Genomic DNA, 26221 nt, shown 5'->3' with positions numbered 1-26221 from the left:
GTGTGTGTGTCTTTCGATCTGAAGTGGGTCTCTTGCAGCATCCATGTACAAGTCTTATTTTCTTAATCTATTTAGCTGACTGCATCTTCTGACTGAAACATTTAGTCCAATTAATTTAAAGGAATTATTGATAGGTATGTAGTTATTGCCATTTTATTGTTTTCTGATTGTTTTTGTTCCCTCAGATCTTGCTCTCTTCTCTTATATGTTGATTACTTTCAATAAAGTCAAGTTTAGATTTCTTTATTTCTTATGTATCTCCTGTAGATTTTTGGTTCGTTGTTACCAGGTACTTCATATATACCAAGCTATGTTTATATCAGTCTGCTTTAAGTTGATGGTCACTTAAGTTTGGAGACATTCTAAAATTACTAGAATTTTTACTCACCCTCTCCATGTTTATGTTTTTGTAATTTTTTTAAACAACTTAGTGCTGTAAATACACTGCCTTTTAACTGCTGTATGCGCTTTATAGTTGGTTGATCCACTGCTTTTTCTGTCTGCCTTTGTCAGTAAGAACTTTTTTCTTTCCTATATTTCCTTATTCATTTTTCTGATCTTCTCAACTTAAAGAAGTCCTTATAACACTTTTCATAATATTGGTTTAGTGGCGAACATATCCTTTACTGTTTTTGGAAAACTCTCTCTCCTTTGATTCTAAATGATAGCATTGCTGGGTAAAGTAACCCTGGTTGTAGGTCTTTTCTTTAATTACTTTAAATATTTTGTGCTAATCCTTTCTGGTTTATAATGTTTCTGTTGAAAAATTAGCTGACAGTCTTATGGGAGCTCCCTTGTAAGTAAATTAACTTCTTTTTCTTCTACTTTTAAGATTCTCTCTTTGTCTTGAACCTTTGGCATTTTAATTATGATGTGTCTTGCTGTGGGCTTCTTTGGGTTCATCTTTTTGGGGACTCTCTGTGTTTCCTGAGCTTGTCTCTTTCCTTCACCAGGTTAGGGAAGATTTCTGTCATTACTTTTTCAAATAGATTTTCAGTCTCTTGTTCTCTCTCCTCCTTCTGGTACCCCCATGATGTGAATGTTGTTACACTTCATATTGTTTCACAGGTCACTTAAAATATCCTCATTTAAAAAATTATTTTTGTTTTTGCTGTTTCAATTGGGTGTTTTCTACTCTCTTGTCACTGATTCGATTCTATGCTTCATCTAATCTGTTGATTCCCCCTAATGTATTCTTCATTTCAGTTATTATAGTCTTAATTTTTTACTGCTTTTTTTACGGCTTCTACGTCTTTGTTTAGGTTCTTACTGAGTTCATCTGTTCTTCCCTTAAGTTCATTAAGCACGCTTATAACCAGGGCTTTGACTCTGTATCTGGTAGATTGCTTGTCTCTATTTTAGTTCTTTTTCTAGAGTTTTGTCATTTTATTTCATTTGGCACATGTTGCTTTGTCTCTTCATTTTGGCTGACACCCTCTGTTTGTTTCTGTGAAATAGGTAGATATGTTACATCTCCCAGCTTGGCAGAGTCACCATTATTCAGTAGGTGTCCTGTGATGTTCAATAGAGTAGTCTCACTGTTTACCTGAGCCAGGTGCTCCAGGAGTATCCCTTGTGTGTGTCCTCTTCCATTGTAGTTGAGCCTTGATTGCTATTGGCACTTCAGTGGGTGGGATTGATCCTCATGCTGACTGGCTGTGTGGGCTAACGGTGACTACAGCAGACAAGCTGATACGGAGGGGCTGACCCCATGAAGCAGGAGTCCCTTTTGCTGGGCTCTGGTGCCTGCAGAGTTTGTTCTTTGGATATGCCATTTATAGAGCTGGTTGGATGGTGCTGTGGTGTGGTCTGAAGCTCGCCACCTGATGCGTTGGTTTTATAACTTCTGAGGAGGGGCTCCTGTGCAGGCCAAGGTCAGCTGCCATTTGTGCCCAGCTTGGGGCCACCTGGTGGGAGCTACCAAGTGATCTGCAGTTGGTTGCTGCTTGTGGTGTGTATGCTTGGGAGAGGCTATGCTGTGAAACAAGGTTGGCTGCCACTTGTGCTGGGACCCTTTGGTGGTCGCCCTGAGGACAACCGCTACTTGTGTTGGGCTTGTGGCTGCTTAAAGGTTAGTTCCAAGCCAACACTGGCGACAGCTTATGCTGGGCTTGGGGCCATGTGATACAAGTTAAGACCAGTCATCACTTGTGCCGGGCTTGTGGCCACCTAGCAAGAGGTATAGGGCAAGCTAAAGCTGACTGCTTCTTGTTTGGGGTTTGTGGGCCTTTGAGGAAAGTCCCTGGCATGAACTGAGGCAGGCTGCTCCTCTGGAAAAGCCACTGGAAGCAGCTTGAGCCAGACATGCTAGTTGGGTGGGGCGGAGTCTCAGAGAGACACCCTGGCCGGGTGAACAGTATTAGCCAGGTTATTGGAGAGCTCAAATTTGGCACTTACCAGCTAGCTGGGGGGAGGGCTCAACAAAGGAGCAATGGTACCTTCTAGTGCTTTAGTCCTTGGAGACAGCTGCCCTGACCACTGCCCCTCCAGCTCTCACCCTGAATCTAGTCAATTCAGTTCCTCCTCATATGTCACTGGCACTTTTTGAGCTAGTGCTCCCGTGATGGAGCCCATAGTGAGTGAATGTGTGCACAAGTGAGTCCACGTGGTAGCCCCTCAAGAGGAATGCCTAGGATTCCAGCAGCCCTCCATCTCACTCAGATGCAATCCCTGCCTATTTTCATAGCCAGATGTTATGGGGACTCCTCTTCCTGGCTTTGGTTTCTCAGGCTGGGGAGCCCAGTGTGGAACTGGGCTCCCTTGTTCCTCATGGGGGACTTCCACAGCCGAGATATCCTTCTGGATTATTAATTGCCACATCGTGGGTGTGGAACCTGTCCATCCTATGTCTCATCGTGGCTTCTTCTTTATATTCTTAGTTGTAGGCCTTCTGTTCAGCTAGTCTTCAGGTGGTTCTCGATGATGATGCAGTCGTGGGAGGAGGCAAGCACAGCATTTACCTACTCCACCATCTTCACTGGAAATTTCTTGAAACTTTGTTTCTTTATCACCTCAGAAGATTTATCCAGATTGTTTTGTGAGCCAAACTAACACTCACAATTGCACATCTTTTTGCCTAGGCATTTGCAATGCCATAATGTTCCTTTAGTAAAAAACATCTAAGTAGCTTCATTTTCACCAGCAATTTTTTCGTGTTAAGTAAAAGAAAGGACAATAGTTGACTTTGATTGTACTTGAGAAGCTCTTTCTTTCAAGCCCTCTTGGCTTCTCTCATATGTGATCATTTTTCCTTTTTAAATGAGAAGTGATAGACTCAGAATTGAAAGAAGTTAAAAGTAATTTAATCCAAACGTCTACTGTTGCATGAATCCTCTCTACAACATCTTCCATGAGGCCCTCCATTAACAGCTGTTCTCCAGGGCAAAAGAGATGCACCAAAAAATAGGAAGTAAAACATACTATATGTGGGATAACACCTTGTAACTAAAACAAACTAGAGGGTCTAGATGTGGTCTTTGCAAACTCATGAGTCACCAGTCTCTTAGCCATCTCATTCCATTACACGATGAAGAAATTATGAAGCAGAGACTTAATTTTAAGTTGAGAATATGGCCCAACAGGGAGGGAAGCAACATTTGTAAAACAATTTACTATGAGAATCTAGATCACATCGTCTTGACCTTTTCATTTCAATGATCAAAATAGTTAAAAGCTGTTTTTAAAGGTCTACCTCATATGAAAAGTACAGGAAACTTTTATCATTATTACTTAAAAATAAATTATCTAGTGTAAAGTCCAGGTTAAGAGATTAGGTCTGGAATGATACTGTGTGGTTTGAACCCTGGCTTCTGCATTAATTAGCTATATGACCTTGGGACGTCGCCTAACCTTTGGAAGTTTGGGTTTACTCATCTATAAAAAGAAATATTATCTTCTTCACTAGGGTATGGATCGGATGAAATAAGCTCATTCACGTGAGGCACTTTGTTCAGTATATGGCACATGTTTTAAGTCCTCAATAAACTTTAGCTTCCTCATGTCCACTGAAGTAATAAAAACATAACATTTAGTTGTTGAGAATTCACTATTTTTTAAAATAATTGCTTTAGAATCTCAAACTGTCAGTGACTTTCCATGAGTGCTGTTTTGAACTAAGAATTCACAGTGTTAGGAAAAAATATTTCTGGGCTATAAATAGCTTATAAGAAAATATCACATAGCCTGAATGTTTTTGATAAATCAACATGGATTATATCAAATGCTAGCTAACTGAATAATAGTTACTCTAATTAACTGATCATGTACTCTGTGGATTTTGCAATAGTGTGCAGGTATTTAGTCAACAAGTTAGAGTCACAAATAATTTGATAAAATACAAAGTTATTATTTATAGTATGGAAAACTTGGTTACTTCTGTATCTGAATAATCACTACTGGGTAGACTGAATTATAAATCTGATGGGATTATAAATAATCCTTTTGAATGTGTCCAGAAAGGTTGTTAAAAAACTGTTATTGTCAATTAACCAGTATCTAGTTTTATGTCAATTTTTTTTTTTTATAAAACATCCCCTCGTACCATTATTCAATTCTAATCAATTATCTGCTTTCCCTCAGAGCAAAAAGCAAAAAAAGACAGACCTTTCACTAGCTGATTCTACAAAGGAAATAATTTAAAGTCTGCCAGTCCAGAATATCCACTGAGTTAGTTAGGAAATCAAAGAATAACACTGTTTTTCACTTTCTTTGCATTTCCCAGAAGTCAGCATTGCGAACTGAAATATATTGTTGTCTAAAAAGTATTCTTTTCATATCGACCCATGGAATATACCATGCTAATTTGAGCACTTAACAAATTATTTATGGTAACACCAATTAAATAGGCCCGTATAAAGATTTATCTTCTATTGGAAAACTTTAGTGATGCAGAAATCAGTGAGATCAAAATAATTACTTTCATGAAAATGAAAGAATCTGTTCGAAAATTTTATTGTTATATATAAAATTAAAAATATATATATTTGAAAACCTATTCAAATTACTATCCATGAGCAGAATAGAGGTTGGGGTCACCTTCCTAGCATTTTTAATATGCACCCTGGGGGGGGGTTCACAATACGGCCAGAATCTCATGAAGGAGCGGTGTTTGTTTATTTGATAACACAACAGTTTGGGGCAATCTAGAGCTGTTATTCTGAATGAAATAAAAAAATGTGCTATGAAAAAATGAATTAGGGAGGAAATGGGGGGGAAATGTGCTGTGGAAAACTACACTGTCTCATTCTACAGCCACCACTTAAAGATGTCAGTGCACACACTCCATGCTTTGTTAATTCCGAGACATTTTGCTTTCCCCAGCTGGCTGTCCACGTACCCGAGTTGTTTTCACTTTATTCCCAGAGGAGCAGCTCCATCCTTTCCGATCGGGAAGCACTTTACATTCCTCTCCCTCAAGACATGGCTGCATGTGGCACCACCATTTCTGTTCCACGATGGAAGCTGCAGGAGACAGAAAACGCAGTCAATGTCTCCCATTTGGGTTTGTAAATCCTCTGGGCGCACATTTAAAGAAAAAGCCACCAATTTTCCCCACCACTGGGTAGACTGGGTTTTGAGGACTGCTGCTTTTTTTTTTGTCCAATGGGGCTAAATCTAGATCTTCTGAGTAGAATAATTATTTTAATTTTTAATTTTACTTTATTGTGGTAAGAATACTTTACATGAGATCTACCCTCCTGAGTTTTTAATTGCGCAATACAGTATTGTAAACTATAAGCACATCATTGAAGGATTTTTTATGTGAATATGTATGCTTCATGAAAACTAATATATTTGAAAGAAACTAAGTATGTATGCATGCACTGATTTATATAAACAGATAAGCAAACAAGTCCCTGGCCAATTTAAAGTCAATATTTTTGAGTAAATGTTATCTTTCTCACAGTAGGCTGAAAATCAGAGGGCATTAGAGTTAATGCAATTTTTTAAATTTATTTTTTTACTGTGGGCAGTAACCATCAACCCAAGAAATGCACCATGCTAATATGAGCACTTAAATTATTATTTATGGTAACACCAATTAAGTGGCCCATATGAAAATTTACATCCTTTTGTAATTAGGTAAATACTCAGGTAAAGAAATTATTATAGCCCAGCCAGGCATGGCTCAGCGGTTGAGCGTCCATGTAGGACCCTGGCGATCGGGGTTCGATTCCCGGTCAGGGCACAGGCCCGGGTTGCAGGCTCGATCCCCAGTCGGGGGAGTGCAGGAGGCAGCCGATCAATGACTCTCTCATCATTGATGTTTCTATCTCTCTCTCTCCCCCTCCTTTCCTCTCTCTGAAATCAATAAAGATATATTTTTTTAAAAAAGAAACTATTATAAAAATGCATCAAAATATTAACCAACATTTTATGTAAATTCTATCCACAACTAAACATTCTCTCATATGGTATGGTGTTAAGAATGAATAAGAACCATCCATGAGTTTTAGAAAGTCATGCTATTTAATCATCTGTTTTCATCTTTTCTTTCCCAATTATTTATACACACACACACACACAGACATCCTCAGCTGGCAAATCGGTATTTCATGGTATCAAAGAAGCACATGAACTTATTGGAACCGCATTATAATACTAAACTACTAAGAAGTGATGAAGGGGGGAATCCCCTTCTTACTACCCATCAGCACAATTTACTAAGATCTTAGACCTCCTTTCAAATAATCTCATGTCAACCCCATAATTTATAGTGTGGTCCCTCAGAAGGGCCCCGTCAAACAGCATTATAGTGGGGTTCCCGTTCTAAGCAGTCCCCCGCAAGGAGCAATGTAAAAGTCGCACCATCCACGCAGGATGGAGCAGCTCGAGTGGTGCCTGCCACCTGCCCGGGGAAGCAGGAGCACTTGACCGTTTGTGACCGTTCTTCTATCTTGTTCTTGTTACAGCATCTGTGGAGTGCCACCACCTCGCAAGTGCCCGTTTTAACATGGTGAGCTGTACAAAAACAAAAGATGAGACAACATTGAGAAAGCTTGGGACACTTCCTCCCTCTTTACAATTAGAAGTGCATTAAATATAGCTCTATAAGGGACCCACCATGCATGAAACTAGAACTGCAATGACGCTGACTCCATAATGCAGTCGATTTCTTTTCTAAAGGACCATTTGTGTCGGTGAATGCTTGGTGAGGCAGGAACAATTAGTGACTAGATTAAAATAAGCTGTTAGAAGAGTCTGAAATACAGGGGCAATACATGGTGCCTTCAAAAATGTGTTTATTTGCATGTAGCTGCTTTTTACACCTTTTTGTTCAACATGTTAAAGGAAACCCCTGGACAAGGTGTGCTCCAATGGGCCGAGGGTTGATATAAAGGTTATGTTCTGGGGGTGAGTGTAAGGTCAGGCAGAATACCAATTTTGAAGAAGCAATGAAGGGGAGAAAAGTTCCAGCCAGTTTCAGGATCCAAAAATCATTCCTTCCAGTTTTGCCTGAGGGGTCAACTGCCACCAAATGGCACCAAGTGCAGCCAGAACATGGGTGGATTTATATCTAGCCTAGAAACCCAGTCCAAAAAGATGTGAGGTTCCCTGCCCATTTCATCCACCTTGCAGTAAGGCTACAAAGGTAAAATTTTTAGGTGATTGAAATGTTTGGACCTGACATCACATTATGATAAGGTTCTAATTTGCTGTCAGCAGTTTTTTTCCAGCATTTCTTCTTCAAAGTATTAACCCTACTGTGAAACGATAAAACAAAAGTTTCATCTGCTAAAAATAAAAATAGCTCAGAATCAAACATTTGTTGAAATACTATAAAACTGATTGTTATGAAAACCGAAATTTAAATAGAAAAAGTAGAGATCTGAAGTTGTTTAATGTTATAAACATATTGAGTCCCATTGTAAATGAGATAAGCACATTATGCTTCTATGATATTAATCTTCCCCTGGGAGATGAACCACTGTGCAATTACTCTGGTTAGATAGCTTGTTTAGATTTTTCTTGTGTGAGAGAGCAAATCACACATAGCGTCCACCTCATACCTCCATGTGAGATCAAGAAACTCGGGTATGACATGTAGCTTTGACAGGTGATCCTCAAAAGAACTCTCAAGAAGCAAATACCATTTCCAAGGTCACAAAGATTTTTCTGCTATTGTAGATACAAATGGGGATTTTTCTGTGTTTGATTGAAACACAGTGCTATCTCTACAAAAAGCTAAAAACTTAAGAGCCACACTACTGTTCCTATCCTCTCATGCTCTGGAAAATACTTTCTCAGCTAACGATGATTCTATTTGTTTTACTTTATTGAATACTTTTTTGTTATGCAAGTTATCATACTGTTTTCTGTACTGAGTAACATTTGAATGGAGTCAATACCACACATCAGGCAGGGCTCTAAGTCCTGGGGATGTAGCTGTGAATGAGAGGAACATAGACTTGCCCTCAAAGAGCTCATAGTCCTCTGGAGAAAACAAATAACAATGCCTATGTTAATGATTCCGTAGGACAATATTAGATTTTTAAGTGCCTTGAATGAAATGCAGTATGTTATTGAGAGTGACTAAGCAGGGAGAGAATGTGTATTTAGCAAGAGTCTCAAGGAAGCCCTCTAAGGAGGTACCTGAGCAATGACCTGAGTGAGAAGGAGGCATCTATTATGAAGATCTAAGAAAGGAAGAGCATTCCGAAGAGAAGGAACTGCAGTGACAAGGTGCTGAAATGGGGAAAAGCATGGTATGTTCTCAGGATAGCCAAGATCAGTGTGGTTGAGCAATTGAGAGGTCAAGGAAAATGTGTAAGAAATGTAGGAAGATCGCCCTGCCTGTGTGGCTCAGTGGTTGAGCGCTGACCTATGAACCAGGAGGTCACAGCTCAATTCCTGGTCAGGGCACATGCCTGGGTTGTGGGCTCAGTACCCAGAAGGGGGCATGCAGGAGGCAGCCGATCAATGACTCTCTCTCATCATTGATATTTCCATCTCCCTCTCCCTTCCTCTCTCTTAAATCAATAAAAACATATTTAAAAAAGAAAAAGAAATGTAGGAAGATCATGTAGGGGCTGGTATGCCACAGTAAGGAGATGGGATTTTACTTTCATTGCAAGGGGAAGTATTTGGGTAGAAATAGTATGATCTCATTAACACTTTAGACATTTGCTCAGGCTTCTCGTTAGAGAAAGTATTGAAGAAAGCAAGAGTAGAATCAGGGAAACCAATTATGAAGAGGTTGCATGAGTCTCAGTGATAAAAGATGGAACTTAGATTGGACTAACAGCAGCAGACTCGCAGAGAAGTAGCAGGTTAGGGGTATTTCGGTGTAGAGTTGGTTTGACTTGCTAACGGATAGGATGTGAACTGTGAGGCAAAGAGGAATTAAAGATTACTCGTAAGCTTGTCCTGAGCAATAAGGTTGGTGGTGCTGGCAGGTAGCGAAGTCTTGGGGAATTTGGCAAAATATGCGTTGGGCTAGAATATCTATAGCTCTCTTTTCTCTGTGTTAAATGCAAGATCCTTATAAGACAGTCGAGTAGAGATATAAATCCTGCAGCATCATTTATGAAATAGAGCTTAGGGAAGGAATCTGGCTGCAGATACACACTCAAGATCTAAACCAATAGGTGATATTTCAAGCTACAGATGGAACCTAATTACCATGGAAAGGCTACCAACAAAGAAGAGAAGGGAAAGAACATCCAAAACCTAGATCTGCAATGAGGGAAGCGGCAAAAAAAAAAGACTGATAAAGACCAGAACGTAAGGAGCGGGAAAAAGAACCCAAAATAAAGACATGGAAACCCAAGAATAAAATGTTTCAATGAGGAGAGATTGATCAGCTGTGTCAGAGGCTGCTGAAAGGTTCAACAAATGAAGAGAAATCATCGTCCCTTAAAAAAGTAGTATGAGGTAGTGGTTAAGAACATAGACTCCAGCCCGGCCAGCATGGCTCAGCGGCTGAGCATCAACCCAGCATCCAGGAGATTGCAGTTCGATTCCTGTTCGATTCCCAGTCAGGGCACATGCCTGGGTTGTGGGCTCGATCCCCAGTTGGGGGTGTGCAGGAGGCAGCTGATCAATGACTCTCTCATCATTGATGTTTCTCTCTCTCTCTCCCTCCCTCCCTTCCTCTCTCTGAAATCAATAAAGAGATATATATATATATTTTTTTTTTCTTTTTTAAGGTAGGCTTTTTTTTTTTTTTTAAATATATCTTTATTGATTTCAGAGAGAGGAAAGGAGAGGGAGAGAGAGAGATAGAAACATCAATGATGAGAGAGTCATTAATCGAGCCCGCAACCTGGGCATGTGCCCTGACCAGGAATCGAACCCCGATCGCCTGGATCCTAGGTCGATGCTCAACCGCTGAGCCACGCCTGGCCGGGCAAAGACATATTTTTTTAAAAAAGAGCATAGACTCCAAAACCAGGGTAGTTTGTTCAAATCCAAGCTCCTCCCTGGCAGTTGTGTGACACTGGGAAAGTTACCTAATACCTCTGAGTAGCACTTTTTCATGTCTTAAAGAAGGATGTTAATAGCACAATCTTCATAGGGCTGGTTTGGGAATTAAATGATTTATGTATAAAGTAATTAGAACACTTCCTGTCTCATAGTAGTCACTCTGTGTTAGCTTTTATTATTGCTAGCATTTGAACTTAGTAGAAATCATCTTAGTGGCGTGATAGTCACGACTGAAGTACGTTTAGTTCAGAATAATATGTAAAACTGTACAGACAATTATAAAGTTTTCTCTCATGGAGTTTTTCTCTGAAGGGAAGAAGGAAACAGATGCCGTGAAAGCATGCTTACTTGCTGGAATGATCTGGTAGAGAGAAATAGTCAATATAGAAGAGGAAATGGGTAATTGAAAAAGAATGTTCTTGAGAAAGAAAAATGTTCTTGAGATTCAGGGCACCAGAGGGGTTGCCATTAGATTGATTTGGAGACCCTTAATCCACTTTACCAAGAGTGAAGGGCGATACATAGATACAGAGGCAGGTAGGTTTGAGTGAGTGGATCAGGTGGTGAGAAAATGAGGCAATTTCTTATCTGATTTCATCTATTTTTTCTATGAAATATGAGAGATGTTTGAGAATAAAAGAGTATATGAAGTAAATATCTCAAAAAGAGGAAAAGTAAGTTTACTGAGAAGGAGCAGTGGATCGTCTGGCAGCGAGTTGGCTGCTGCGCCCTGTGAAGTTGCAGAGGACACGGGAATGGAAGAAGGGGTGGGATTACAGAGCAGAACAGAGATACACATCTCTGTGATGACAGATTATTTGGGATGCTTAGATTTTTTATAGTGATTTAGGGAAACAGATGTTACTCATGAGATTAATCCTGCAAGTCTTTCAATGGAAGCCAGGTTTAAGATAATATTAGGGGTTCTTCAGATAGTGAAGCTGTTAGGCAGAGCCCTGAGCTGAGACAGCTTCAGAGAGTTTGGAGGTGGCTAGGGCTCTATGGTCTCCCACAGGCTGTGGCAGCCAGGAGCACACAGTAGGTTCCACCAACCTCTCCCGAGAAAAAAAAAGTCATTTCAGCCCCAAGGCCATTTTACTGACTTTGTTATAAGGGAGATTTTTTTTCATACATTGGAAAAGAATTACAAGTTAAAACAGTTCATCTGATTTTTTTCCCCAATGCCAGTATCAAAATTTCGACTTTGACAAGAAAAGTAAGAGGATAAAGTCACTGTTGTCATTAGTGCTGTTCTCCAAGTATTTCCGGTTCTCTCCTTTCTGGGGACATAGGAGTACTGTATTTCTCCACCCCTTTATATTTAGATGCAGTGATGTGACTGACTTAGGCAAATGAAACGAAAGCTAAGTAATATAAGTCACTTATGAGAAGAGGGAAAGGATATCAGTCTTGAGCACAACTAATCTATGACAAAGGAGGCAAGACTATTCAGTGGGTTAAAGACAGTCTCTTCAATAAATGGTGTTAGGAAAATTGGACAGACGCATACAAAAAATGAAACTACACCATTTCTTACAATATATACAAAAATAAACCTAAAATGGATTAGAAAGTTAACTGTAAGACCCTAAACCATAAACTCCTGGAAGAAAACATAGGCAGTAAATTCTTTGACATCACTCTTAGCAATATTTTTGGGGGTTATGTCTCTTTAGGCAAGGGAAACAGACAAATAAACAAATGGGACCACATCAAACTAAAAAGTTTTTGCACAGTGAAGGAAACCATCAACAAAATGAAAAGCCAACTCACTGAATCGGAGAACATATTCACAAATGATACATCTGATAAAGGGTTACTATCCAAAACATATAAGAAACTCATACAATTTAACACTAAAGAAAACCAAACGAAGGACCTGAATAGACAATTCTCGCAAGAAGACATACAGATGGCCAGTAGACATGAAAACATGCTCAACCTCACTAATCATCAAAGAATTGCAAATCAAAAACTACTATGACATTTCACCTTACACCTGTAAGATGGATATCATCAATAAATCAACAAAAGACAAGTGTTGGCAAGGATGTGGAGAAAAGGGGAGCCCCCCATGCACTGTTGGTGGGATTTTAAATTGATACAGCCACTGTGGAACAATATGGAAGTTCCAAAATATAACTATCATATGATCCAGCAGTCCTACTTCTGGATATTTATCTGAAGAAATCCAAAATACTAATTTGAAAAGAGCTCCACATCCCTATGTTTCTTGCAGCATTACTTACAATAGCCAAGATATAGAAGTAACCTAACTGACCATCTATAAACAAATGGATAAAGAAGGTGTGGTATTATTTATACAGTGCAATATGACTCACAAAAAAATGAACTCTTACCCTTTGCAGCAACGTGGATGACCTAGAGGTTATTGTGCTAAGTGAAATAAATCAGAGAAAAACAAACACCATATGATTTAACTTGTATGTGGAATCTAAACATAAACAAACTTATAGATATAGAGAACTAATTGGTTGCCATGTGGGGGCTGGGTGAAAAAGGTGACAGGATTATGAAGTACAACTTGATAGTTAAAAATAGTCACAGGGATATAAAGTACAGCATAGGGAATATAGTCAATAATATTCTAATAGCTATATATGGTGTCAGATGGGTACTAGACTTATTGGGGGATCACTTCTTAAGGTATATAAATGTCTAATCACTAGGTTGCACACCTGAAATTAATATATTGTATGTCAACTGTAACTGAAAAATAAATTTAAAATAAAAAAGAGCTGGTGTGTAATTCACCACATTTCTCCCTATCAGCCAGAGCAATCAGTTATGTTCTTGATAGTGGAGTCTAATACCAGGCAGAGTCCCCAAGTGAAGAGACATGGAACCAAGTCCCCACCAACCACAATGGACCTATACATGAGAAATAAACCTTAAATTGTTACAAGCCTCTAAAATTTGAAGGTTGTTTGTGACTGCTCCAAAACTTAGCCTACCTTGGGTACATAGTAGTACTTTCTCCTGGATGTTTCAGTATATTTTCCCAAATGCATTAGTTGGAGAATAATTCAGTTAAGTATGATATCTCAAAGTCTGGATAATTCTGCCTTATTTGAGTCAATACAAAATAAATATGCAAAAGAAAATGTTGTTTAGATATTTATATATTCAAAGGACTGTAATGAATTATTCCACAATTGGATAATTACACTGGCTAACTATCATATGAACCAGCAATCCCACTGACATAGACTATGTCAGAACTCTGGGAAGGAAGGGTGCTTCTTTCTTCTCTAAGGAGAAAGGAAGTGAAATGATGCCCACATGGTACAATGAAGAGAAGGATAAGGTAGAAGCTGCCCTGGGAAGACAGAGCGGCATGGCCCCCTTCAGAGAGCATTAATAATAAAGGAGCCCAGCCGAGTGTGGCTCAGTGGTTGAGAGTCGACCTAGGATCCAGGAGATCAGGGTTTGATTCTGGGTCAGGGCACATGCCCGGGTTGCGGGCTGCAGCCGATCAATGACTCTCTCATCATTGATGTTTCTCTCTCTCTTTCCTCCTCTCCCTTCCTCTCTCTGAAATCAATAAAGATATATTTAAAAAAAAAAATAATGGAGACCAGGAAGAGCAGGCCTGACAGACACAAGGCTTTTCTGTCGCAAACTTTCTCTGCCCTATTCATTGCCTATGAATAAAGTACTCAGACACACAGGCTTTGTTTCCTGGTAAGAAATGTTTTTTTGTGAAAGTGGACACCCCTGTCTTGTTCCTGTTCTTAAGGGAAATGGTTTTAGTTTTTGCCCACTGAGTATGATGTTGGCTGTAGGTTTGTCATATATGGCCTTTATTATGTTGAGGTATGACCCCTCTAGTCCCACTTTACTGAGAGCTTTTAATCAAAAATTGGTGTTGGATTTTATTGAATGCATTTCCTGCATCTATTGATATGATCATGTGATTTTTGTCTTTCATTTTGTTTATGTGATGTATCATGTTTATTGATTTGCGAATATTGTACCAGCCTTGTATCCCTGGAATAAATCCCACTTGGTCATAGCGTATGATTTTTAATATATTGCTGGATCTGATTTGGTAATATTTTGTTGAGGATTTTAGCATCTCTGTTCATCAGGGATATTGGCCTGTAATTCTCTTTATTTGTAGTGTCCTTATCTGGTTTTGGAATTAGGCTAATGTTGGCCTCATAAAAAGAGCTTGGAAGTGTTCCTTCCTCTTGGATTTTTTGGAATAGTTTGAGGAGGGTAGGTGTTAGTTCTTCTTTGAATGTTTGGTAAAACTCCCCTGTGACGCTATCTGGACCAGGGATTTTGTGTGCCAGGAGCCCTTTGATTACTGCTTCAACTTCATCAGCAGTTATGGGCCTATTCAGTTTTTCTGACTCTTCCATAGTACTGGAAGTCCTAGCCACAGTGATCAGACAAGAAGAAAAGATAAAAGGCATCCAAATTGGAAAGGAGTAATACTATCATTATTTGCAGATGACATGATATTGTACATAAAAAAATCCTAAGAACTCCACCAAAAAACTACTAGATTTAATAAATGAATTTGGCAATGTAGCAGGATACAAAATTAACACCCAGAAATCTATGGCATTTTTATATACCAATAATGTACTCCCAGAAAGAGAAACTAAAAAAACAATCTCATTTACTACTGCAACAAAAAAATTTAGATACTTAATAAACTTAACCAAGAAGGTAAAAGGCCTATACTCAGAAAACTATAGGATGTTGCAAAAAGAGATAGAGGAAGATATAAACAGGTGGAAGAATATACCATGTTCATGGATTGGAAGAATTAACATCATTAAAATGTCCATACTACCCAAAGCAATCTACAAATTCAATGCAATCCCTATTAAAATACCAACAGCATATTTCACAGATCCAGAACAAAGACTTTGAAAATTTGGGGGAAAATTTTTCCAAAAAAGATCCCGAATAGCCATGGCAATCTTGAGAAAGAAGAACAAAGTTGAAGGGAACACAATACCATATATCAAGCTATACTACAAAGCCACTGTAATCAAAACAGCCAGGTACTAGCACAAGAACAGACATATAGTTCAGTGGAAGAGAACAGAGAACCCAGAAATCAACCCACACCATTACGCTCAATTAGTATTTGACAAAGGAGGCAAGAACATACAATGGAATAAAGACAGTCTCTTCAATAAATGGAGTTGGGAAAATTGGACAGATAAATGCAAAAAAATGAAATTAAACCACCAACTTACAAGCATACACAAGAATAAACTCAAAATGGATAAAAGACTTAAATGTAAGACATGGAACCATAAAAATCCTAGAAGAAAACATAGGCAGCAAAATATCAGACATCTCTTGTAGCAATATGTTTGTTGATACATCTCCTAGGGCAAGAGAAACAAAGGAGAAAATAAACAAATGGGAACGCATCAAAATAAAAAGCTTCTGCACAGCAAAAGGAAAAGGGAGCCCACTGTATGGGAGAACATATTTGTCAACGGCACATCTGATAAAGGGTTAATATCCAAAATATATAAGGAACTCATACAACTTAACAAAAGGAAGATAAATAATCCAATTAAAAAATGGGCAAAGGACCTAAATAGACACTTCTTCAAAGAGGACATACAGATGGCCAAGAAACATGAAAAAGTGTTCAAAGTCACTACTCATCAGAGATGCAAATTAAAACCACAATGAGGTATCACTTCACACCTGTCAGAATGGCTCCGTCAACAAATCAATGAATGACAAGTGCTGGCGAGGGTGTGGAGAAAGGGGAACCCTAGTACACTGCTGATGGGAATGCAGACTGGTGCAGCCACTGTGGAAAGCAGTATGGAGGTTCCTCAAAAAATTAAAAATTGATCTGCCATTTGACCCAGTGATCTCACTTCTAGGAATATATCCTAACAAATCCAAAACACCAATCAGAAAGAACTTATGCACCCCTATGTTCATAGCAGCATAATTGACAATAGCTAAGATCTGAAAACAGCCCAAGTGTCCATCAGTAGATGAGTGGATAAAATCCGTGGTACATTTACACCATGGAATACTATGCAGGTGTAAAAAAGAAGGATCTCTTACAGCATGGAGTGAACTGGAGAGTGAAATAAGCCAGTCAGAGAATGACAGTACTACATGATCTCATTCATATGAGGAATGTAATAAACAAAATAAACTGATGAACAAAATAGATCCAGAGACACAGAAGCATGGAACAGACTGAGGGACCTCAGAGGGAAGGTGGGGGTGGGGAGAGATTAATCAAAGAACTTATATGTTATAGGCATAATCCATGGACACAGACATTGGTACGGGGAAGGACTGGGGGTGGAGTGGATGCAGGGTGGAGGGGACCAATGGGGGAAAAAAGAGGACATCTGTAATACTTTTTAACAATAAAGAAAAAAAAAGGATTTTGTGAAAAATCTCAGTCTTTGTTCTTATTAAAACTGAAATTGTAAAGTTTATTGTAAAGCTTATTGTGGGAGAATGAGAGTGGAATACTTAACCTTTTTAAAAACTGAATAGATGATAGGTAGATAGATGGATAATCTTGTACTGAAAGAGTTTGAAGGCAAAGGTAAGTAGAATGTTGACTGTCCAGTATTACTTTCTACATATATGCTGGTAGATATGCCAGGTGAGGTGAGATACCTCAAAACAGGGAAATGAAAATGCTAGCAGTCTCCTAAGCATAGCACGTATATACTTATATATGTAGTTTTCTCATTTGTCTAATGTGTATCTTATGATACCAAATGCTTGTGGACAAAGACGAATTTTTCATGTAAACTGCTCAGTATGTGTTTAATAGATGGTAAACAAACAATAAAGAAGGTAAAACTAATGCCTGTGGTTTTATTTTAAAAGGTTAATGAGACTGTAAGAAATTCAAGCAGTTACTAGAATTCTCTATACAGATTCAGAGAGAGCTCATGATAAACTAACCTAATCAAATAGTAGGTCCTGCCAAATTACCAAAGTAGGCTTCACAGACAATCAGTTAACATTGTAATCAAATGATGCAAGAGCCCCTGGAGAAAATTTAAATAAAAAAGAGCAAACAAATGTTTATTTTTTTATGTCAGAATTCCAAAGTTAAAAAACAAAACACACCTTTTGCTATTCTGTTATTTTTCCCTCTCTGGATGTGATTCATAAATACAAATTTGCCTCCTCCAATTTTGTGAAATGACACTAGAGATACACCAGTTTAATTCTTATAAAAATAGGGATACCAAGTCTTACCCAGCTCCAGTTGTGCCTTCCAAGCTTATTACCCTTATGTCATATTTCAGCAGTAGGATCATTGACCCTATAATGCCCCAGAAACATGGCCTGAAGAGAACTTAAGATTCCTAAATGTTTGCAAAGCTATTATGATTGGTATATTCTGGCATAAAGTCCTATAAGGCATTTTTTCCAAATGCTTTTTTACCTACTGAAAGAAACTTCTCCATAAGGGGGCAAAATCTGAATTGAATAGCATTTCATTTGTAAGCATGCATAGATTTTTTAACATTTTATGTATATATATATTATATATCTATACACACACATATTTATATGTATACATATATGTTAATATGGTCACATTTTATTCATCACCTGTGAACCAACTATAAATACACAGCTATGAAAAATGGGTTCATAATAGAATATTTATGCAAATCATTCACCTGGAGTAGAGGTTGCTGGCCTTAGGTTAATAAGAGCACAAAGTTACGCATATCATATTCAATATGTAAGAATAATTCATTCACCCTGGAAAGAATTTATGAAATAACGGTAATTGCTAACATTTACTGAATTTTCACGGTATGCCAAGCATTATTCTATTTTGCCATCACAGCAACCACTAAAGGGGAAGCTATAATTATCCCCAATTTACAGGTACAGAAACAGAACCACAGAAATGTTAAGTAGCTTGCCCAAGGTCATACAGCTAGTAAGAGACAAGCCAGACAGAACAGTGCAGTCAGTTTGCTTTCAGAAACCATGACCTTGAACACTCTACTCTGGTATCTTTTCCATAGAGCTCCATGTATGCCACAGATGACAGTTTAGGAGATGTGCAGAAATGAGGGAAGTGTATCACTGTCCCCACATGCAATGCTTGGTGGCCTTGACAAGGCATGGGCTCTGGAACTAAAATACCCCAGTCCCCGCCTGTTTTTACCTATGCTATACCGAGTCAACCCTTAAACAGGGCCATTCACCTTCAAGGAACTGGTTGGTTCATGTCTAAATGGCTCCATGAGTCCTTATGAATACTAAATGAGATAATGTATGTGAAAATACTTTTCAATTGTTTAGCAAATGAAATGTTAATTATCTTAATTTTTACTTTTAAAGCAATCGAGTATTAAAACAATGTAGCATATATAAGCTACAAAGACAGCTGTTAGAACTCTCATAAAATGTAGATAACTTTCCCTAATTTCATATTTCAAAAAATCTATATATACTTGTGTTGACATCAGATACATGTAAAAAAAATTGAATCTGACACTTAAACTACAGAGACAGTAAATTTAGCATTAAGTTGTGAATTTGTACCTATCTGGTTTCCTCTCCACTGAATTTCAGTTCTTATTTGTATTCTGATTTGTCTCATTGATTCTGAAATTTTGTTTGTCTCCATACACTCCTATTTAATAGTTTTACCCAATTCAAATAGCTCCCCAGAGTCTGCATTATACCTTCTAAGCAGTAATAAAGTATCACCTACACGCACCAAAAAAGCATATAAAATGCCAGCGAGTTAGTGGATTGAGGTTGCTGTAAATCACTTTGAATGGAAAAAATGTGCTAAAACAAAAACTTTTTGAGACAGCTAATTTCTCACTTTAATTCATTAGGAAGAGAAAACAGGGCACATTTTTAGACTTCCTGGTGAAGCAATCTAATTAAAAGAAATGGTCATTTAAATAGCTCAATGAAATTTTAAAAATTTGCATAATTTATGAAGTCAGGATGACCAGGCAGGAAATAACCAAGTGCCCATGACATTTTTGCAAAGCCTGTTTTCTGAAACTTCTCCAATTTTATATGGAAAAAATAAAATTATTGAGGAAAGACAGATTGGCACTAAAGAATAACCCTTATTAACAGTACAGTCGCTATTAACAAAAGCAAACTCTCAACCAGAGGACATCCTCCATCTATTTTAAGAGAAAGGCGGAACAGAAGATTTGCTTTTTTGAGAATTTGAGATTCATTTCCCCTCAGTTTAAACATGAACGTCTTGTACCTCCTCATTTTAAATGAGAACTGATATTGAGGAAGGTGAACCTCGAGCAACAGTGGTCTCTCTATAAACTGCCCAGCAACTTTAGCTTGCGAGGCCTGCTCTGAAAAAGAGGAACTAGACCAATCAAATCCATCCCTCAGGAAATCTGAACTAAAAGTCAGAATTTGCCACATGGAAATAGGCATTTGAGCCCAAAGGTCACCTGGCATTAAGAGTCAGATGACCCATGGAGAGTTCTGTGCACCTCATGGTGATGAGAGATGGGGTCTCAGAGGAAGCAGACAGGAGAGGTGCAAAGAGGTAATGGGCGAGAGAGCAGGCTGTCCCACAAGCTGCCTTGGTGTCTGCCCTTTGTCAGTTCTGCCTGAAATTTTTCCAGAATTCCTGAAATATTTTATGCAATAGGTTTCAATGAGACCCTTTTCCCCCTCAGATAACCCAATAATGTCTTTGTTCTTTGACCCCCAAAAATGTGCTGACTAGGGTGCTTTTCTTTTTTTAGTTAAGGATATAATGAACAAAGCTAATTATTAGCAGAAGTGTTTTTTACCCTCACTTGTTTTTTAAAATATACCTTTATTGATTTTAGAGAGAGGAAGGAGGAGAGGGAGGGAGAGAGAAAGAGAGAGAGAGCTAGAGAGGGAGAGAAACATCAATGATAAGTCATTGATCGTCTGCCTACGGCATGGCCCCTGCTGGGGATCGAGCCCGAAACCCGGGCATGTGCCCTGACTGGGAATTGAACCATGATCTTCTGGATCATAGGTCGATGCTCAACTGCTGAGCCATGCTGGTTGGGCTAAAATTAACTCTTAAGAGCAAGAGACAAGTTTCCACCTTCAAAGTACCCAGGAAATTCACAATCCAGCAGCCACACTTCTTCCCTTAACCTCATAGTGAAAATTGACATTTCAAATGATGATCCTAAAGACTCAAAAGACTATGAGTGTTTCTAATGACAAAGGTTAAAAGCATATTTCTTGCTTAATCCCAAATTACACATGCACACAAAATGTGAAGAATGAGAATATCCCCAGTTCCTATACACTATAGGAGTCACACCCTTCTTTAATGATTAATAAATTTCCTATAAGTGATTCTAGGAAGGAGGGCAGCACAGCCCTAGTGCTTTTTGAGAAAAATGACAGAGTAGAAAGAGCAGTGAAAAGAAAGATGGGGTATTTGAGTCCTAGTACATAGTTCTCTGTCCCTGAAGAGTGTAATCTTGAATAAGTCAATTAGGTCTCTGGGTCTTTTCCCTCAACTGCAAAATAAGATATCAGACTAGTTATAGAGTTAATTTAGAATTAAAGATTCCTTCTACTTCTAAAATTCTATGAGTTTGTGACATGATTTAAGTTTCATTATCATGGGTACTATAGATTAAACCTATCAGAAAATGAAATAGTAAAACAGATTTTTTTAATCACTTAAGACTTACGTACATTAACTCCATTAAGTCACTGCACCAAATGAAAACCTGAGAAGGGAGTATAGGAATTTTATATTTTGGATATATTTTTTATCTCTATGAAGTCATGAATCTTAACTGCACAGTATAACATTCACTATAAAATCAACCAACATCCTCATATTGTTTTATGTACAGAACAGTTTAATTACTGCTGATTCCATGAGAGAAACCAAGTACAAAAGGTATCCTAGCACAGTGGTTTGAGTGAGGATTCTGAAGTCAGATAGTTTAGGTTCAAGGCCCAGCTTTATAAGAGAGTGCCTATCTACTCACCAAGTCTCTTTTTTCTTTCCTCTTGGGCACACAACTAGACTATATTTTCCAGTGTCCCTTGCATGTGACACATGGAATGTGGGCAGAAGTGCGTTATACATCCTTAAGACCAGGCCTATGAAAACCTGCTCCATTGCCACTCTCTCTTGCCCTTTAAGTTAGATGTCAGTGCGAAAGCTGACTATGAATAGCCACTATCAACCTGGGTCCCTGAATGACTGTGAAGAGGAGAGACCCATCCCCTGACATTAACTGGCTTCATATACTCCAGAAGCAAACTTAGGCTATGTTAAATCAATGAGATTTAGAGGTATATCTGTTAGAATAGCAAGTATTAACTAATATGCAATAACATCCCTATTAATGGACCTAGGAAGGCATCAGGTATAGTCCAGGGGCCTCTTAAGGGAAATTACAGTGAGCAGAAAGAGCTGTGCTATGGTCTGTCTGTCTGTGTCTCCCCATTACTCATATGATGAATACCCCGTGCCTAAGGTGATGGTATTAAGAGGTAGGACCTTGGGAAGGTGATTAGGTTTAGTGTCCCTAAAAAAGAGGCCCCCAAATGTAGGCTCACCCCTTCTGCAATGTGAGGACACAACATGAAGTCTTCACCCCAGAAGAGGCCCTCACTTGACCATGCTGGCACCCTGATCTTTCATGTCAAGCCTCCAGAACTATGAGAGATAATTTTCCTTTGTTTATAGGCCTCCCAGTTTTTGGTATTTTGTTATGGCAGCTCGAATGGACTAAGATATGCAAAGAACAAAAAAGATGCAATTTGAAAAAATTATTTTGCCTCTTTATGCTTCAGCTTCTCATTAATAAAATAGGAATTATAATATCTATCATAAAGGGATGAAATGGGGATCAACTGAGTCAGCATTCATAATGATGCTTATATTTGATAAAGAGGAAATGTTAGGCATAATTATTATGGAGGCTAAGAAAACCTTACTTAGACCCTTGAAGCTATTTATATAATGCAGATATCTAAGAGAAAATCAATGACTTTTAGAGACTTTAAAAATAATAAAGTCTTATTTTGACATTTTACAAAAAAGAAATTGATGGTTAGAAAACATCTAGAATATTCACTAGTTCAAAACACCGCATTAAGAGTGTGGAAGATCCATAATTAGAATTCAGCTCTCTTAATTCCTAGTTCAATGTCACTTCCATTACCTACCCCCACCTCTCTTTGCTCACCAAATTCCTCCCATTCTGCTTCCTGTTCACCTTAATTTCTCTCCCTCCTTAGCAATGTTTCCTCTAGTGACTCAAGTTGGGCATCCTTAGCATCTTTTCCTAGCATAACTGTGAGGGATTTCTGACAGGCCTCCCTACTTGCTAGCAATTTCCTTTCACACATATAAACACACACATTCTACCATGGTAGATCTTTCTAAAGTTAAGCCCAGGGTATCAAACTATTCTTGGCTCTTTATTATTCACAGAATAAATTTCAATTATTGGGTATGGCCCAAGCATCCTTCCATCAACCCATTTCTGACTGTTACAGCCTCTCTACCCTATGTGCTCGGTTGCACCCTACACTCAAGTCATAGAAACTACGTTTAGAATCATATCTTTGCTCAGGCCACCTCTCTTTCTTGTGTCATTGCCTCACTTTTTACCCCACCAGGAAACGTCTACCCCATCTTTTAATTTCAAAATATCACAACACCTACTCTATGAAGCTGTTAATCAAACTCTCGGGTAGACTAGACCACCCTTCTCTCCTCTGATGAACATTTTCTTACTTTTTTTCTGCAACACCTCTAACACTTTTCTATATTTACTCTTTATTTCCCTCTATTAAATTGTGAGGCCCAAATTCATGATTATTCATCTCTGATTCCCCAGCTTGAGGCACAGTTTGAGATCCATGATAGAAGAAAATCAATATGCTTGTTGAATAAATGAATAAATAAATGGTTTACCACAAGAGTTCTCAAAAAAAGGGAAAAAAACCCCAACTAATCATGTTTCAAGTCCAGGCTTAGATTAACTTACTGGAAATTGTAAAGAAAAACAACAACAACAAAACCATTCAATCTTGCTATTTTATGGATATGTGCATATGTGTGCTTAATTTGTCCATTCGGAGAGCCACATATGGTTTTGAGAGGAGAGAGACACTCAGACCTGGATTGGGACATCAGAAGCCCTAGGTTCTATTTCTAGTACTACCACAAATGGACTATTTAATCTTTGGTAAATAGGTTAATCTCCCTAGGTCACAAATCATCACCTCTAAAATAAGAAAGTTGACTGTATATGATAGGAAAACTTTAATATCATATAGTAAAGAAAAAAATGTAATGTCAGCTAAAAGTATTTCAACCATTTGTTGCATTTGTCCAATAAAGTGAAAGTCTGATAGAATCAAAGAAAGCCTATCCATCATAGAAGCAGTGTGACATTGTATTCTGGCCCAGGAGATCTTGATTTTGGCCTCAAATTGGTCAGGAGAATTCTTTGAAAAATTATTTTATTTACTTGAACTTTAGTTTCCTCAACTACAAAATTAGAAAGGTCTCTGAGTTCCTTTTCTGCTCCGAAAATGTATTACATGGTGTGCTATGTATAAATCTAGATAAATAGAGGCATTAGAGTCATTTACTTTTAGGAAATCATTATCCCCAGAGAGAAGAACGAACTTCTATTTCCCATATCTAATTTTGCAGTTTCATAATTCCATACTTTTCTGTATACTAAAAGGTTTTCTACATGGAGTGTTCTTTGAAGCTAGCAAGACACCTATAAACAGAACAAATCAGTATTATTCAAGAATGAATGAAATCACTGCCTTTCAACAATTTTTTTCTAACACATGGAAGGTTTGCTTCGTACCCCATGATTGACATCAAAGGCAAATTTAGGTTATCTTTCCTCTACTTCAGCAATTTCAGATGGAATACCCAGGTTCTGAGTGTCACTCTAGATCAAAAGCATACACATCCTAAGTCAAATTATTAAGGAAGACTAAAGGGAGCTCTTTTTAGGTTTTAGAAGAAAGATGCCAGTAGCTCTTTGAGAAATTATATTCTGTAGTACCTATTCACTGGGTAAGGATTTTATACTGTCATATCAATTATAATTTTTTTGTTGTTGACAGCTTTTGAGAATGTCCTCTTTAAAAATAACTTTATAATTAATTCATGATGTGAAAATCAAATGAGAATAGAGAAGTAGCAAAGAGTAGAATGAAGATCACTGGTTCCCGGCCAGCTGGGAAATCTGTCCACCTTTGCACTCCACCGCTAACTAGCCAAGAGATCTCTGCCAGCTCGTTCACATGTTGAAGGTCTAGCTGTCATTAAGTACCAGGCGGAGGGACCAAAATTCTGCCACCCTGAAGCTGCTTTTTGGGATATTGATTTTAAGCTGCTTATTAACAAACAAAAGACTCAGAAAGAGACTTTGACACTCCCTCCTTCCCTGACCAGGAGATTCAGACAGAAAAACCTGCTTCAGGAAGGAGATCTTAGGACACTGCCTCCGCCTAACTGGAATAGGAGCGTCAGGCAGAAAGGTGCCTGTTCACTAGGTCTCCCCTGTGCCCCACTGTTTCTGAGCTGCTGGCCAGGATTCGCCTGCCATGTGTGTTCACTTTTCCTTGGCTGCCTGTATGTTGCCCCTTCTCACTTCTGAAATCTCATCCCCCATTCCCCTCCTTCCTTCTTTGTCCAAAAATGTCTTATATATACCTAATGTTGCCTGGCTGTCTTTGGAACTTTCATGGAATGACCTTGTCTATGTGAATTCCCCATGCGCATATATTACATTTTGATTTTCCTCCTGTTAACGTTCTCTGTTAATTTGGTTATGAGCCCAGCCTGGAAGAACTTAGAAGGGAGGAGGAAAGGTATTAATAGATTTTAGGCCCCACCCAGGCATTGTGCTATCTCCTGAGAATATAAAGCCAAGGGCATAAGCATCCCTGCTTTCAGGGGCCTTAGAAGGCAGTAGAGGAAGAGAGCCGTGCACACAAGAAGAAAAAGCAATAGAGGAGCCATGATGGAAACCACCGCCGAACATGCTAAGATTTAAACACAAAACAAAAAGTTATTTTCACCCAGCGAGGGGCAGGTACAAGAAGAGACATCAGGAAAGAATTCATAGAGAACATGATGCATAAGCTGAAGTTTTCAAGATGCCTGAACGCCAGCCAAGTCACCTCAGCAACACTGGCCTCGCTTAGTTTCCTGAACTGGACCAGATGATCTCTAAACCCCCCTCTGGCTCTAAATTTTGATAATTTTATGTACATCTTTAATAACAATATAGAAAGGTATATGTTTCTGTTTTGTTTACATATGTATATATTTAACCAAAGTATGTACATTATCCAGAACCCTCTATTAAAATATTTCTAATATAAAGCTTTCTCAAATACTTATTTTGCTTCTTTAAACAGTATCTCTCAAATACCATTTAACTTTTAGGTATTAATCTTGGACATGATTATAAGCATCCAGTCCTGGAGTGGGTTGGAAGTGTAGCTCTATGCAGATGCACCCAAAAAAACAAACAAGACATAATATGAAATGCAGCGGTAAGTGAATCCTGACCAAATCACACCCCGGGAATTTATTCTCTTGTAAGTGTCCCTGGTGTTACTTTGTTCTTTCGGTAATTTGCCTTTTTCTCTTGAAAGTGAAGTTAGCATGCACACTGACATGCCCTCCCGGGCACCATCCGGCCAATCTAATGACTGAATCCAAGGCCAAAGCAGCCTCCGGTGGGAGGCAGCAGAGGTCTGGTGGCCACAACGGGAAACCAAACGAGCT

The 26221-nt window shown here is 38.5% G+C and overlaps 1 protein-coding gene across 6 annotated transcripts in view; it reads right to left on the bottom strand.

Moving 5' to 3' along the window:
- TAFA2 (TAFA chemokine like family member 2) overlaps positions 1 to 26221 on the bottom strand; it is a 416091-nt gene that overhangs the window by 36555 nt on the left and 353315 nt on the right. For all 6 annotated transcript variants that reach the window (XM_081130399.1, XM_081130400.1, XM_081130402.1 and 3 more), the window contains 2 exons: positions 6808 to 6960; positions 5336 to 5460 (listed from right to left, as the gene is read on the bottom strand). In XM_081130399.1, the coding sequence (XP_080986525.1) occupies positions 5336 to 5460; positions 6808 to 6960 (278 nt within the window). The remainder of the gene's footprint in view (positions 1 to 5335; positions 5461 to 6807; positions 6961 to 26221) is intronic.

Source organism: Miniopterus schreibersii (assembly GCF_964146895.1).
Source record: "Miniopterus schreibersii genome assembly, chromosome: 2".
Taxonomy (NCBI): domain Eukaryota; kingdom Metazoa; phylum Chordata; class Mammalia; order Chiroptera; family Miniopteridae; genus Miniopterus; species Miniopterus schreibersii.
This window is presented reverse-complemented; position numbering and strand designations above follow the sequence as displayed.